Source organism: Nestor notabilis, unplaced genomic scaffold (assembly GCF_000696875.1).
Source record: "Nestor notabilis isolate BGI_N333 unplaced genomic scaffold, ASM69687v1 scaffold22600, whole genome shotgun sequence".
Lineage (NCBI taxonomy): Eukaryota > Metazoa > Chordata > Aves > Psittaciformes > Psittacidae > Nestor > Nestor notabilis.
This window is the reverse complement of record NW_009912753.1, coordinates 1-13873: the sequence shown is the minus strand read 5'-3', so window position 1 is coordinate 13873 and position 13873 is coordinate 1. Positions and strand designations below refer to the sequence as shown.

The 13873-nt window shown below is 41.1% G+C and overlaps 1 protein-coding gene across 1 annotated transcript; it reads left to right on the top strand.

Annotated features, from left to right (window-relative positions):
* Positions 1-2977: 2977 nt before the first annotated feature.
* Positions 2978-12298, top strand: IGFBP3 (insulin-like growth factor binding protein 3; the record flags this gene model as incomplete). The annotated part of the gene is made up of 3 exons (XM_010021182.1): positions 2978-3210; positions 5897-6016; positions 12173-12298. Coding segments are annotated over 3 exons (479 nt in total), but the record flags the coding sequence as incomplete, so codon positions are not given.
* Positions 12299-13873: the final 1575 nt, after the last annotated feature.

The following is a 13873-nucleotide window of genomic DNA, read 5'->3' as shown; positions in this document are numbered from 1 at the left end:
AGGGAGAAAAAGAAGGAAAAAGGGGGGGGGGGGGGGCGGGTAGGGTGTTAAATACTCCCCTGGCCCGGGAAGGTGGTTATTCAGAACAAAGCGTTTGCACAGCGGTGTTTAAGAGGACGTTGGGGTTTTTTGCCTGCACTGCAAATAAATCTCTGGTCAAATGAAGCTTTCCTGTAACTCTTACATGTCTTGTAAATGAGACGTTCACAGAGCAGGTTTTGTTTTGTTTGAAGAGCAGGGGACGGTTGGAAAAAGTTCTGTTAGCATGCACATTTGGAAACTTAAGACGGGGAAACTTGGGATTGGGATCAAGAAAGCACAGACTCTCTGTGCAAACATTTCATTAAACTGTTTGCTAACCAACAGCAAGTATGTTAACATTTGTATAATAGAAAAGTGTGTCAAAAGGTTTTCCACTGTTTGCATTTTTAAAAAGCCAGGAGTTGCTCTGCTAGGTTGCAGAGACTCTTTGGCTGGCCTCTCCATAGCTGAGGAAGTGGCACCAGTGCTCCAGTTAACTGGCTGCTATGAGAGTAGGAGATGCCTTATTATAATTATTTATGTGCTGCTTCCAAGCTGTGACAATTTGAATGAGAGTTCAGAGGTACTCACTGAAGCTTTAAACTTCATTGGAACATGGAGCAGCTTCCTTCATAGCATGAATTTGGCTCTGCATATTCATCCTTCACATGGATTGGGAATGAGGGAAGTCCCCTTCATACTTGAGAGCTGGTGCTGTTTAATGGGGGGCTAGTGCTTTTAACAGTGACTGTTAAGAAGAAAGGGGAAGACAGAGCTGTACTTTGCTGAAAATCTTTCTATTTTCAGCCTAAACAGTCCAAATGCCGAGTTCCTGTTTCTGCATTCTTGGCTAGAGGGAGAACTCTGATTTTGAAATCAATAGGAGCTTTGATTCCTTAAAAAGTGATGAGTAAGACCTTTAGAGTTCACATTCAAGGAGTGAAGGTGTCAAGCCTGGGGTGCACGAAGAAAGAAGTTAGCTGAACCTGTGTGATCCATAGTGCCCTCCTCCTCATGGGGACTGCTCCACTCTTGGCTCTAAATTCAGCACTCCCTGGTATGCACCCTCCCCAAGCAGGATCACATCCCCGGCAGTGTTCAGGGCCAGGTTGGACGGGGCTTGGAGCAACCTGCTCTAGTGGAAGGTGTCCCTGCCTGTGACGGGGGGTTGGAACTGGGTGAGTCCCTTCTAAGCCACACCATCCTATGCTCTCCCTTACACACAGCTAGGTCCTGCATCACAAGCTACGCTTTCAGTCTTTCCTAGTTTATAGAAATTGCTAGAAAGCAGTACAGGGTGGTGTATGTTACAGTAGCTTCTTCACAGCAACTGTAGCAGGCCACTGACTTACTTTCCAGTTAATTTTTCTGGGGGAATGAAAGTGTTAACTAGCAGTGTGTATGTTCAACTGTTCTGATCTGCTCTTTAGAAAGGGAGTAAGTAAGTCTCCTAGCAGTTGTGTTTCTGTTACAAGGCTGCAAAGGTAACACAGCACCAAGTCTTGTGAAACTAAGTTAATATGCTTTGCAGTTTAAAATGTGGAATTACAACTGTTGCAAATTGAAGTGTAAGAAGTGCTGTTGAAATGTGATGGCCTATCTAAACTGAAATGACTGACCTGGTAATTATTTAATGCACACTAAGAATATTTTTTATTTATTTCTGGGAGAGGAGGCAAACTAATGAACTGGACTAATGGCAGAAAACCTAGTAGGTACAGTATTTATATTTAGGATATCCAGGTTTATAACATTTTATTGTGTCATTTCTTGCAAAATTCATTGAGTATGTGAGGAAAAAAAATACCACTGTTTAAAACCAGGACATTAAACCACCAAAAATATGTTCAAATACCGCTGAGAGTCTGAGTTAAACCCACAAAAGCCAGGAAATTTAGACTTAAGACTTAAACTTCCTTAATCCATTTGCACTGGGAGTTGGATTTTCCTGATCAATTATGTCCATTGCCAGCAGTGGCTACACTAAAACCACCAGTACCAAGATGTTAACTCGGATCCCTCCTCCTTGTTGTGTTCCTCCCCTGTTCCTGTGTGTTGGCACTACCACTGTACTGCCTATGTTGAAATATTTAGAGTCAATGGGCTATTTGAACATGGGCTTTCAGGTTTCGTGCTGAATTTCTTGGCTTCTGTGGTTTTTCAGTGAGCCATCAAGTATAATTTTAAGGAACGTCCAGATTTCCAGGGTGTTCCTTGCACATCAGTTATCATTGTGCATTCCCAATATTATTTCTTTAATGGGAAAAAAAAAAAAAGAAAGTGGCTGGCAGCCAAGGCAGCAACTAGTGGGACTTAGCTATTTAGCTGATAGGAATATCCAAACTTGGAAAAACTCCCAGCCAGTTACAGTTACACTGCAGGAGTCTCGTATGAGGGAGAAATGCCGTGTAGACAAATACCTTGGAAGGTACAGGAACACTGGGCTTATGCAGTATTTGGGGGGAAAAATGTGCTTTGCCTGTATTTTTGTGGATGGTAGTTTAAAGAGAAAATATTTTTGAAGCTCATGATGAAAGGAGATGCTTGTCCTTTGACACAATTACAGAACTAATGACATTTTTTTGCTCATTACCTTTAAAATGTATATTGTACACCTAGATATCTTTCTGATTTTAATAGCAGAAGATTTAAAATGTGTTGCTTTTTTTAATGTTTGTTTGCCCCCCCCCCCCCCTTTCCTATTCTGTAACTTGAATGAATTTAAGAAAGAAAAAGTGTTCAGGGAGCAAGGGGATGCTTCACTTAGAAGAGTCATTGCTTTGGCAGCAAGGGCGCTGATGCATGTGGAACGCCAAATTGTTCGTCTTTTATACGTATCACTATTTTATAACGGAAAATGAAACATGTAGACTAATCTAGTGGCTTGTTGCCCTTCCAGATGCTGCTGGCAGTTGATTAATGTTTTTTTTCTTCACTGCATTTGTTCTTCTTAAAGGAAATTCCAGTGATTCAGAAGAAGATGATGACCGGAGTACCAGCAGCGTAGAAAATCAGGCCATCCCAAACTCTCACAGGGTGCCAGATTCCAAATCGCATCCACCACACATCAAAATAGATATCATCAGGAAAGTGCAAGCCAAAAACACACAGCGCTATAAAGTGGAGTATGATTCGCAGAGTACGGACACACTGAATTTCTCTTCTGAATCCAAACAAGAAACTGAATATGTAAGTACGTTTTGTAGACGGAAAGGCATTTTTTAGAATGTGAGTGTGTGCAAGCAAATATATGCATGTTCTGCATATGACAAGATAGATAAATAAATAACTAAATGGTGGTAATTGTAGTAGCCATTTAGGGCATTCTTGCTGCTTAACCGGTAAAACTATTGGATTGGCAAATGTGTGCAGTCAGCAGACTGAGCAGATCACATTCAGAAAACAGAGGTCTAATGCAGTGATACTTACATTGATACAAGTATGACTTTCACTAAGTTATTTCTTAGAGACTGAAAGTTCTTTTTCTTCCCTGTAAGTATCACGCATTTGTGTGAGGGGACTTGAGACAGGTTTAATATTGTCGTCGTTAAATTTGGTTGTAGAAACAGCATTATTGGGTTGCAATAATGGAAAAAAGATGTTTCACATTCAGTGTAGTGGCACTGTATTCACACTCCATGGATCAAATCAAGGGAGGTAAACTTAGGTTAGGTTGAGGGCTAGGATATTGACTGGTCAGTCATTGTTTGTACAACATGCTGAACATTGCCTTCACTTGCAGTCATCATTTGGTGCCACTGCCTAAATGCAAAGGCTCACTGGCACATGAGCTGCCATTGCTTTCTACTGACTGTGCCCAGTGGATTTGCAGGGCAGCTGGAGTTTGTTGAATCTGAGGGGAGAATAATTCCTCTTCCTGGACATCCTGGCTGATAATCCTGTGGTTATCCTTGTTCCTGTGCCAGATGGCCTAAAAAATATGTCTGGGAAATACTTTGGTGTTTCATCAAAATAGTTGTGGTTAAGCCAGATGTGGATTCCCGTCTGCAAAAGAAGGGTTTAAAACCTGTATGAGGTGGAAAGATGTGCCTGAAGAGAGCAGCCTCCAAGTTAACACAGCAAGGGTGGTGAAGCTGCATGTTTAGTTTGTCACTGTTGTCCAGCTGTCTAGTAAAAAAACACTTTAGTATCTGCCTTTCAGGGTATCCTCTCCCCCAGGACATGAAGTAAACTGCCTACATAAAAGAATGAACTTTGGTAGCTCTCAGGAAATAGGATCCTGGTGTTAGCTAGGATGAACATTTCACTTGTGTGGTAGCTGGGCCCCATGAGCAAAGGCACACTGGCTTACCGAGGCTGCTGGTGTCTGTAAGAACCAGAAATAAGTCCATCGAGGACAGGTGCCTTTGTCAGCAAATGCCCTTCTAGCTGTGTCTGCATGTTAGCTTTTGATACCGATCTCTCTGACTTTGGAAGCCTGCTTCAAAATAATAATTAAAAAAGGACTGTTGATCTTTTTGTAGGCCTAACTTGGGACCAAATCTCTGAACGTCTGTGATTTGCAGTCAGTGTGTCTGAGCAGTTTTGGGGTTTTTTAAGGAACTGCCCATAAGAGCAGCATCTTAAAGTGTGTGTTTAGAGCTTGTGAGATTGATACTGAAAGAAAACATGAAAGCAGCAAGAAAGGTTTTAGTTAACAAAAGAAAATCAATTTTAAACTCCAGTAGAACTGTAGAGTCTATGCTTTCAGACACTAAAGGCACTTTACATGAGCAAGCTATTAATATTACCACTTGAAAGTACAAGTGTCATTACTTCACTAATTAAAAATTGCACCAAATGAGTCTTTGTGTTGATACAGCAATTTACATGTTTTAAACCCATGCAACCACGCAAAGGAGCTTTTTTGGGTCTCTGCTGAAGGAAGGAGCTGGTGGACCATGTCAGTAATGTGCCCAGACAGGAGTATAGCTAAGCACAGAGTTTGCAGGTTGTGCCTCCTGAATCCTGATCCCATTGCTGACAGACTGCCTTTTGGCCTCTGGCAAAACGTGAACTCCTCCGCTTCTGGTTTTCTGACTGCAGAGTGGGGCTTGTAAGCCTTTACTCCCTACCCTGGAGGGCTGCAGTGAGGAGTAATTAATTGGTGTTTGAGACATGCTCTTGAAAGTGCTTCTGGAAGTTCTTTTTTGCTCATTGTTCTAGAGCTAATCCTCGCTACATTGTTGTCAGCCTTTTGCAGATGGAGAAAGTAAGGCAAAAAGTTATCTATTGATATATCTCATTAGGTGACTTCTCTAACGAGACTTGTGTGCAACCATTTCTTTGCATGGCTGCATCCATTTGGTCCAGTTGAAATTGGCACTTGTCCAAAGTTGCAGTATTTATACATATATATGTGCATGCATACACATTATGCCAAACTACCTGTTTTCAATTAAATACATCTCATTTAAACTTTCAAATCCAGCAGAATCATGAAAATCAAATGGCTTTAGGGAAAATCTACCAAGTGATGTATTTCCAGTTGCCTGCCTACCTTCTTTTCCCACTTGGTGCAAGGCCAGTTTTTCAAACCTAAGTTATGTTATATATTACTGATTTACACACCTACAGGAAGGCTTGACCAGTATCTGTGGCTGTGATTTCAACTGGAAATGCCAGTCTGTGGCTCAGCATAGCATAGGGCCTTCAGTGTTTAGAAATCGGTTTATCCTGAATTAAGCAGAAAGTCTGAATTTTATCTGTGAATGAATGGTCTGCCATTTGACATACTCGGCCATCCCTTTGTTTTAACGGATTTGTTTGGGTTTGTGCTTCTTGCCCTTTCTTGCCATTTATTAAACTCTTGTGTGAAAGACAACATTTGGGAATGAAGTTTCATCAGTGTTTTCTGAAACGTGCTTGCTAACAGGGTCCCTGTCGTAGAGAGATGGAAGACACTTTAAACCACCTAAAGATCCTGAATGTCTTGAGTCCCAGGGGTTTTCATATTCCAAATTGTGACAAGAAGGGGTTCTACAAGAAAAAGCAAGTAAGTACAGATTCTTGATCATTTAACTGAATGCACTTCACCTTTTCTGCATCTTTGCTGAAGGATCTTGCTAGCAAGGTGTGTTATGTACCATTTTACAGAGGAACTAGTTCATTTCCAGTTTTAGGATCTGATCTGATAGTGCTGAACCTTGTCAACTGGGGACAGTATTTTTATTTTATGTTAGTCATGACAGCAGGTTTGTTTGGGAAACTTCATACCTAATCACACATGGGTTGTCTGGCGTTCTACATACTAATGCCCTTTGGTTTAAAAAAGGCAGTGCTTCTGCAATAACCCACAGAGCTAATGTTGCAGTCACCATATGACTGCAATAGATCAATGCTTTGAATTGTAAATAGCTGCTTGAGAGTTCCTAGAAGAACTGCACTGGGTCATATTACCAAAGGCAACTTGAGAAAGGTATATATCTGTCCTCTATGTGCTGCACGGGTCTCTTCCAAAATCCAAGTCATGTTATCATGAAAGTGATACATCTGGTAGTTACTCTACAGCAAGGATGGCTTCTCAGCCCTCTTTGGTGCGGGGGTTGTGACCTTTCTTGACAAATGCAGACCTAAGCTGCAGGTATTTATGCTTTAGTTGTGTGGGGTTGAACCATGGCAGCATTCTCCATTTAGTGCTGCTGCCCTTGTAAGCTCATTCAGGAACTTGTGGAAGTGCAAGACATGCCAGTTTTTCTGCTTAGTGTGCACATCCCATCTAATTCCAGTGTTCAGTGACTTGCCTCCAAATGTATAATTCCAAAATCTCCTGAAATCAAGTTTATTTCAGATTTTCCTCAAGGCAAACCCTCTGTAAGGACAGATGTTTGTGGACCGTCTTGTCTCTCTCATTTGGGTTGATACAAGTCATCCTCTCTGTCTCTGGTAACCAAAGGAGTGGCTGACTCTGTTAATAGCTAATGCAGTTCATTAGCTGGAAGTGAGAGCCTGACCTCCAACCAGGCAACCTTATTTTAGGAATGGTATCTCTCCAGTTTTTGGCTTCTAGCTTTCTTAGAAACAGTCTTTCCCTTTTGGATATTCCCTGGAGCAATGTATTTAAGCTGGCGGTGTCAGGTGGGGTGTTTGCAATAGGCACAAGGTTTACAGCCTTCCCTTCTGCCATCAGCACGGCACCAACTTGGGCTGTTTGACCTTTGGTGCGTGCTGCTGAGCTTATCTGTGCTCCCCAGCTTTTCCCTAGGCTGATGGAGCTGGAACAGGGTTTCTTTTAGGAGTTTTGAGAAGCCTGTATCATTTGTCTCCTGCTGCATGTGAACTAGCAGAGAGCAATGCTCACATCTCGGTCTGTGTGTGGTCAGAAAGTATGCTGGGCTGCTGTGTGGAGTGAGGCTAAGACTGATTTGTGCCTGTGCCGTAGAAGCATTTCTTAGCTACTTCAGAACAGCACATCATTTAACTGCATTCAAGGCACACAAGCATGCTATGGCCCTTTTCCTTCTCTAGGCATTACAGAAGACCGCAGATTGGTATTTACTTTGTTCAGTAGATCTTCCTTTCATCTGTTTTCAGACTCTGAGGTTTTTGCTTCATCAGCAAAAAAGTGGTGGTTTGCATGCAGTCTCTGGCATGTGTATGTATGCAGTAAATCAGATCCACAGTAAGCACGTATTAAAGTGCCTTACTTTAAAGGGTGACTGTACTTTAAAGTGCAATCATAAGTTTTGCCACTGAGGCAGGAAAAACGGAAATAGAGGGGAAAAACCAGGAAAGACAGATAATACACTTACCTAGTCTTTGTTCCTAGTTGATTTATGAGACTAAGGTATTGATATGGAGCAAAGACATGCTTCTGCCCTCTGTGTAGTGTCCATGCTGCTTTAGGAAAAGTTCCTGCTCTGTGTGCAACAGCTCATCCGGCCAGCAAACTTAGGGGATGAAGGGGCACTTTCATAACCTGGCCAGCCTTGTCAAGCACGGTGCCAATTTACATAGGTCCAATACTTTCAATGGTAGTTTGACACAACTCAGGATCTTGTAGGTGATGCCCACGAATAGAGCCCATGTGAGTAAATATTTTACATGAATGCAGTCGGAATGCTTCTCCTGCAAATGAACCTAAATCCAGCCTGGGAACAGGCCTTCACAGGCAGGGCTTACACAGGCAGGCTGCTCCTCGCACAAAACATAATACCAAATACAAAAACAACGTATTTGAGTAGCCCTTGTAGAATTGACATGTATTAAAAATCATCAGTTTTGAGAAGTGAGTGAGTCTCAGTCCTGTCCAGGCTGAGTTCACTGTCTGCAAGGCAATGCAACAGTTGCGTTCGTCTGGTTTTCTTTGTTGGAGCGTCAACATGTAGGTCTGATACTTTAGGCACTGTGAGCAGGTGCTTAATCTCATTAACTGAATGCTAGGGTATTGTATTGTATTAATTTCATTGCTATTATTAGCAGCATTCAATCTGCAATTCAGTTATATTCTGTTGTGACAACAAAATTCATAATAATAGGTTAGGAAATAGTAAACCCATCAAAAAAACAAGTGTAAACTAGGTGTTCTTAATTCTGGAAACAGCTGGCAAAATCACTGCCAAGGATTATAATGTAGATAGGTGTGTGATGGCAGGAATCTGATAAATTAGGTCACCCTGGAAACAATTAAAACACATTTAGGAGGTGCTTCATACTCATATAGTCTGCCTTCCTGGTCACTTACTCTTCCAGTCATGGTGAAAGCAGTTATTTTTCAAGACATTTGTGGATATCTAGAAATGGACTTTTCAGGAACAACCACAGGGAGTAATTTGCATATGTGAAACAATTATGAGAACGTAAATTAATCTGTCAGAGTGTAACACGAGAAATATTTCACACCTTGTGTTTATATATAAACTTTTTTAAAATCAAGCCTATTAAAATTTAGAATTCTTGGTGTTAATAAATCACGCATGTAAGGTTGTACTGTTCAGCTGTGGTACATAGGTGTATTTACGTGGAATAGGTTGATACAGGCATGTTTCTGCCTCAAGCATGGAAAAAAAGGTTTTGATGACATTAGAATTATTATATGGGGCAATTACTAGAATTGCCCCATATTTGTGTACTGGAGCCAGATACTCACCTAAATGTGAGCTGGCATCGTTCCACTGAAAACAGAGCTGGGCTTGGCAGGAGCCAAAACGGCCTGAGGTGTATGTCAGTGCTGTCTGCAGTCTGTTCCAGGAGACCACAGTTGTAGCTCCATGGAGACCTCTGGGCTGACCAGGAATTCAATGGGATACCATATGCTTTGCTGTGCCCCACGAATGCCTCTGCGGCACTTCTTTGTGGAAGGGAGAGGGGCAGGTGGCATGGAAGCTGGCAGCTGGTGTTTCTATCAGAAGTAATTACTGACTCCACAGCTTGGGAGGTTTTCCAGCTTTTTGGACTTCTGAAGTCATACAGAAGAGCTAGGCACAGCCTTGAAATGTATGTCGAGTGCAAAATTCAGAAGAGTGGATTTTTATTATTCCATATGAACTCTCTGCCACTTATGTAGGGAATGCAAGCTAGCTGCTTCAGGGTAAAAGCATCACTTTGAATCAGAAATGCTTTACTATTGACACCATGGCTGAGCAAGTAGTACAAAATCACAGATTGGGAAATAAAGAAAACAGTAGTAGTAAGGAAGGTGTTCCTGCAGACTAACTTCATGTTGTAGTTAATTCTGAAAATCGATTATGCAACTGTAAAAAGCAATCAAAACCTCCAACAACATGAGATAACTTTTAATTGATCATTTGTTTTGAGAGTGATGCAAGCCTATGAATCAGCAAGAGTTGTGTAACATACTTCATATAGTACTTCTAAAAGGGGAGGCTGTGTTACTATTATTAGCAGAAGTGTAGTTTCATTACTGGAGCACCAGGCTGGCAGCCAGAAGCCCTGTGCTCTAATTCAGCCTCCATCTGTGCCTGCTCCCTTGGGAAAAACAAGAACTGCTGCCTCAGTTTCCTTTTCTGTAAGATTTAAATGCGGCAGAGACTGTTGTTTATGAATTCCTCAGGTTTGAGCATGAAGAATTGAAGTCACTAAATGTTAATACCACTTAAGCTAGAGTCCAGTCCACTTGCCATCAGAATTGAAAGCAAATTTCCCATTGACATCAGTGGACTTTGGGCAGGCGTTGACGGAAATCCTGGAGAATACATGCAAGCCCCAGTCAGGCTTTTGAGGCAATAAATATGAGTTGTAAAACTTAGGTTTAAAAGATTTGGTACAGAAAACCAGCCAAATAGGTAACTGGAACTCAAACACAGCTAACCACGTAGTTTAACAAATTATTAATGTAGCTGTTCTCTCAGTAGGTTTGAACTTCTTCACCCTTTCCTAAAATAAACTGATACGTACTTTGAGCTTGATCTGGTCATCCTGCTGACATCCATTTGCATAGGGCTAATGCAAATTCAGAGAAGGTGGTGTTATATTATTTCTGCATTGGGCTTGTTACACAAAATGTATCACAAGGGTAGATTAATTTGTGGTTACAGTGATGAACATTACTTCATTTACTGTAAAATAAAATAAACGAGATGGAATCGTCTTCAGAAATTTGTGTTGAATGTGTGGTATGTTCCATCTCTCTCTCACAAGTTCCTAGTGAAGACTTATTTACCCTATTCCGTGCTGCCACAAATTGGTTGGATCAGGGATCAGTGTGTTGGTGCAGACCATCCTAGTAATGACCCATATTCACAATTCTGTTCAGAATAGCACCCTTTTACCTGAGGCCTTGAACTAGACATGGAAATGGTCAGGCATTTTTGGCAGCATGTGATTGATGTTTCCTGTGTACTTGCACATGGGAAAGACACTTAGCTTTGTAAGCCGCTTTGTAAGCCACTGCCACAACCATGTGGGAGATGGGGATGTGCCTATTAGAGTCTGGAGAACAAGCAGTTGAGTGGTAGTGGCAAAGTTCACCTGACTCCTACCAGCCTGAACCCCTAAAATACTTGAATTGCTGTGAATATGATCTTGGAGGCAGCATTTGCTCTGCTTGCATGACAGGGTCATAAGTGGCTTCAGTCTAGCCTATCTTCTTTCATGTTGGTGATGGCAACAGATGAAACCTCAGTCCTTGAAAAGCTATGTACGCTTGTGTCACCACCTCCTTTGTAAGCCTGTCCTGACTAAACAGCCACCTCTTGACATTTGCAGTGAATCCTGTATCACCAAATGTCAAAAGTTGAGCAGACCTGGAAGCTGTGTCTTGTCAATGAGGCTGTCCATGGCAAACCTAGTGAGATAATGGGCGTCCTGGAGATGCATGTCTTTCAAATGGGTGGAAAATGTTGTGGGGTCCCAGAGGTTCACTGTGTGTAACTGTGTCCAGGGTTGCATACTGAATGCAGCCTGACGCATGTCATCTCCTTTAGTCTAGTTTTTACCACTTTTGGTTCCATGGGGAGAGCACTGCTTACTCAGTACATACTAGATTTTCATTTTTACTGCATTACTATTTCCAAAGAGGTTCAGTGTTGTTGCCTGTGGTAGTTTCAGGTTGGTCAATATTGCTGGCAAATTCCACCAGGTAACTTCTAAAGCTCACATAGGTTATAGACTAGTATATATGCAACCTTATTTATAGGAGAATAAACTTGTAAAGTTCTAGTACACCTAACAGTTGTTGAAGTGATAACTCCATTACAGAAGGATTATATATCTCTTAATAAATGTCAGCTACAGTATTGAAATTCCTCCAGCAAACAGATGCAAGCCAAGGGTGTTTATTGCTGCAATGGCTGTCTTTGCCAGACCTATGCTTTAGTGTGGAACAAGTCTGTTGACTTTATTTTCCAAAGATGGGTCCAATCATCAGCCCATACTGTTGTAAGTAGTCCTGGTATTCAAAGGGGGCAACTGTGCTGTCTTAATGTAATAGGGAGTAGTTCATAAGGCTCTTCTCTGGTAGTTTTTAGAGCAGTTTTATTAGGGAGTAACTAGACCCAAAGAGGTTGATGGGCAGAGGAGGTAAGCTTTTACTGTAATATTCTGGTAGTGGTAATAAATACTTTGTTAATTCTGCCAGATCTGTTCAGGAGATGGAACTGCAGCTATCTAATGAGCAGGAATCCCTGCTATATGGCATTTTAGAGCAGAGAAAACAAAAATGATGCTAACTGGATCTTCTATTGTGTTTCAGTGTCGCCCATCCAAAGGCCGAAAGAGAGGTTACTGCTGGTGCGTGGATAAATATGGACAGCCACTTCCCGGGTATGATGGGAAGGGAAAAGGAGATGTCCACTGTTATAACTTGGAAAGCAAGTGAGGGCTGGGTGCCAGCTCTTCTGGCATCTGTGCGTGGCCACTGGACCTCGCAGAGACGTCGGAGGGGCTGGGCAAACACTGTGGACTGCGTTGTGAGTGAAGAGCTCTGCCTTCTGTGGTGGATGGGGAGGCGCAGCTTCTGCGGACACTGCTGCACCCCACCACCAACACGCACCAGGCTTCCTATAGGATGTGTAGGGAGCTCTGAATTCCCACGAAAACCTGCACTATTGATACCCAGAGAGAGAGAAAAAACAAAAGGCACTTCAGAACGGATTCAGGGAGTCTCCACTGACTTTTTAAAGAATGGCCTGTGACCAATTTGATCCCGAAAGATACTGGTTTTTTATTGTAAAGAATTTATAGATTGTAAGCTGGTTAAGAGCATTAAAGGGAAAAAAACTCCTACAAAACAAAACAAACCCATAAGGATTTAAAGATTAAGCTTTTTTTTACAGGTCTGACGGGAAACTTATCTTCACGGGTAAAAAGTTTTATAAAAATCTCAAAGAACTTTTTAAAGAAACGTATTTCTAAAATAAAGACATGGCTATTTTTTCTGTAAAATATATTATGAATATTCTGTTAGTCTGTATTTAATATAATTGTTTTTTTTAATAAACTTTATTTAAATGTAACATGTGAATACCAAATACTACACAATAATTCTAGTGTATACTTCTGTATGCAAGGAGAAAGTAAGGGTATGGAATGATTTACAAATATGTATAGATCCATATGCGTACACACTGACCTGACCTATTCTAGGTAATAGAAATGAATTTGTGGAGTGAAGGAAGTGTTTCCAGAAGAGAATAAGTTGTTATTTGAAGTCACTACAAATACCAAGATAATTTTTTTTATTATTATTATTATTTTATTGGTATTTCTAATGTACCCATCACTGAATTATGCCACTGGAAAGGATAACAGTTGCACTGAAGCTCTCAGTAAAGCATTCTTCTGTCTGTCCTTTGCTTCAGTTTGTGCAACAGGGCTTTCATTTCCTTCATTTCCTGCTCACACTAATATTGAATATTCATGAGAAAAAAAATGCCATTTCAGTAGCACCCTTTCTATCTGCTTATTTATTTTGAAAAGCTGTGTCTATTCTGTTTTGTCTTGGTACACTCTACCAAAGCACATATTCTGTATGAGGAACTCCTGTTGAAAACGATACTGACAAGACGGGGGGGATCATGGACCTGGGTGTTGAAACCCACGCGCTTCGTTTATGCTACACACAATTGTTGCTTGCTTTGACTTTGGTAGAAATTAGTTGCCTGCATCTAAGCATAGAATAAGAACCCTTGGGTTTAAATATTTAAACCAAATGCCTGCCATGATGTTTTATGTCCTTTTAATTGGAAGCAAAGTGATTTGGGTTTGTTCTGGTATGTGACATAAGGAAGATTTGGGCAACATTTGGGGATTTTTGAGGCTGATTGTTTACTGAACTTCATGACAAATTCTGTATGACAATGAAATCTGGATAACAAAAGGTGGCCTGTGAAATGTAACATCTCTCTGGAAAGTAATGCCATATTTTGTATATGTATTTATTTATATATTTTAT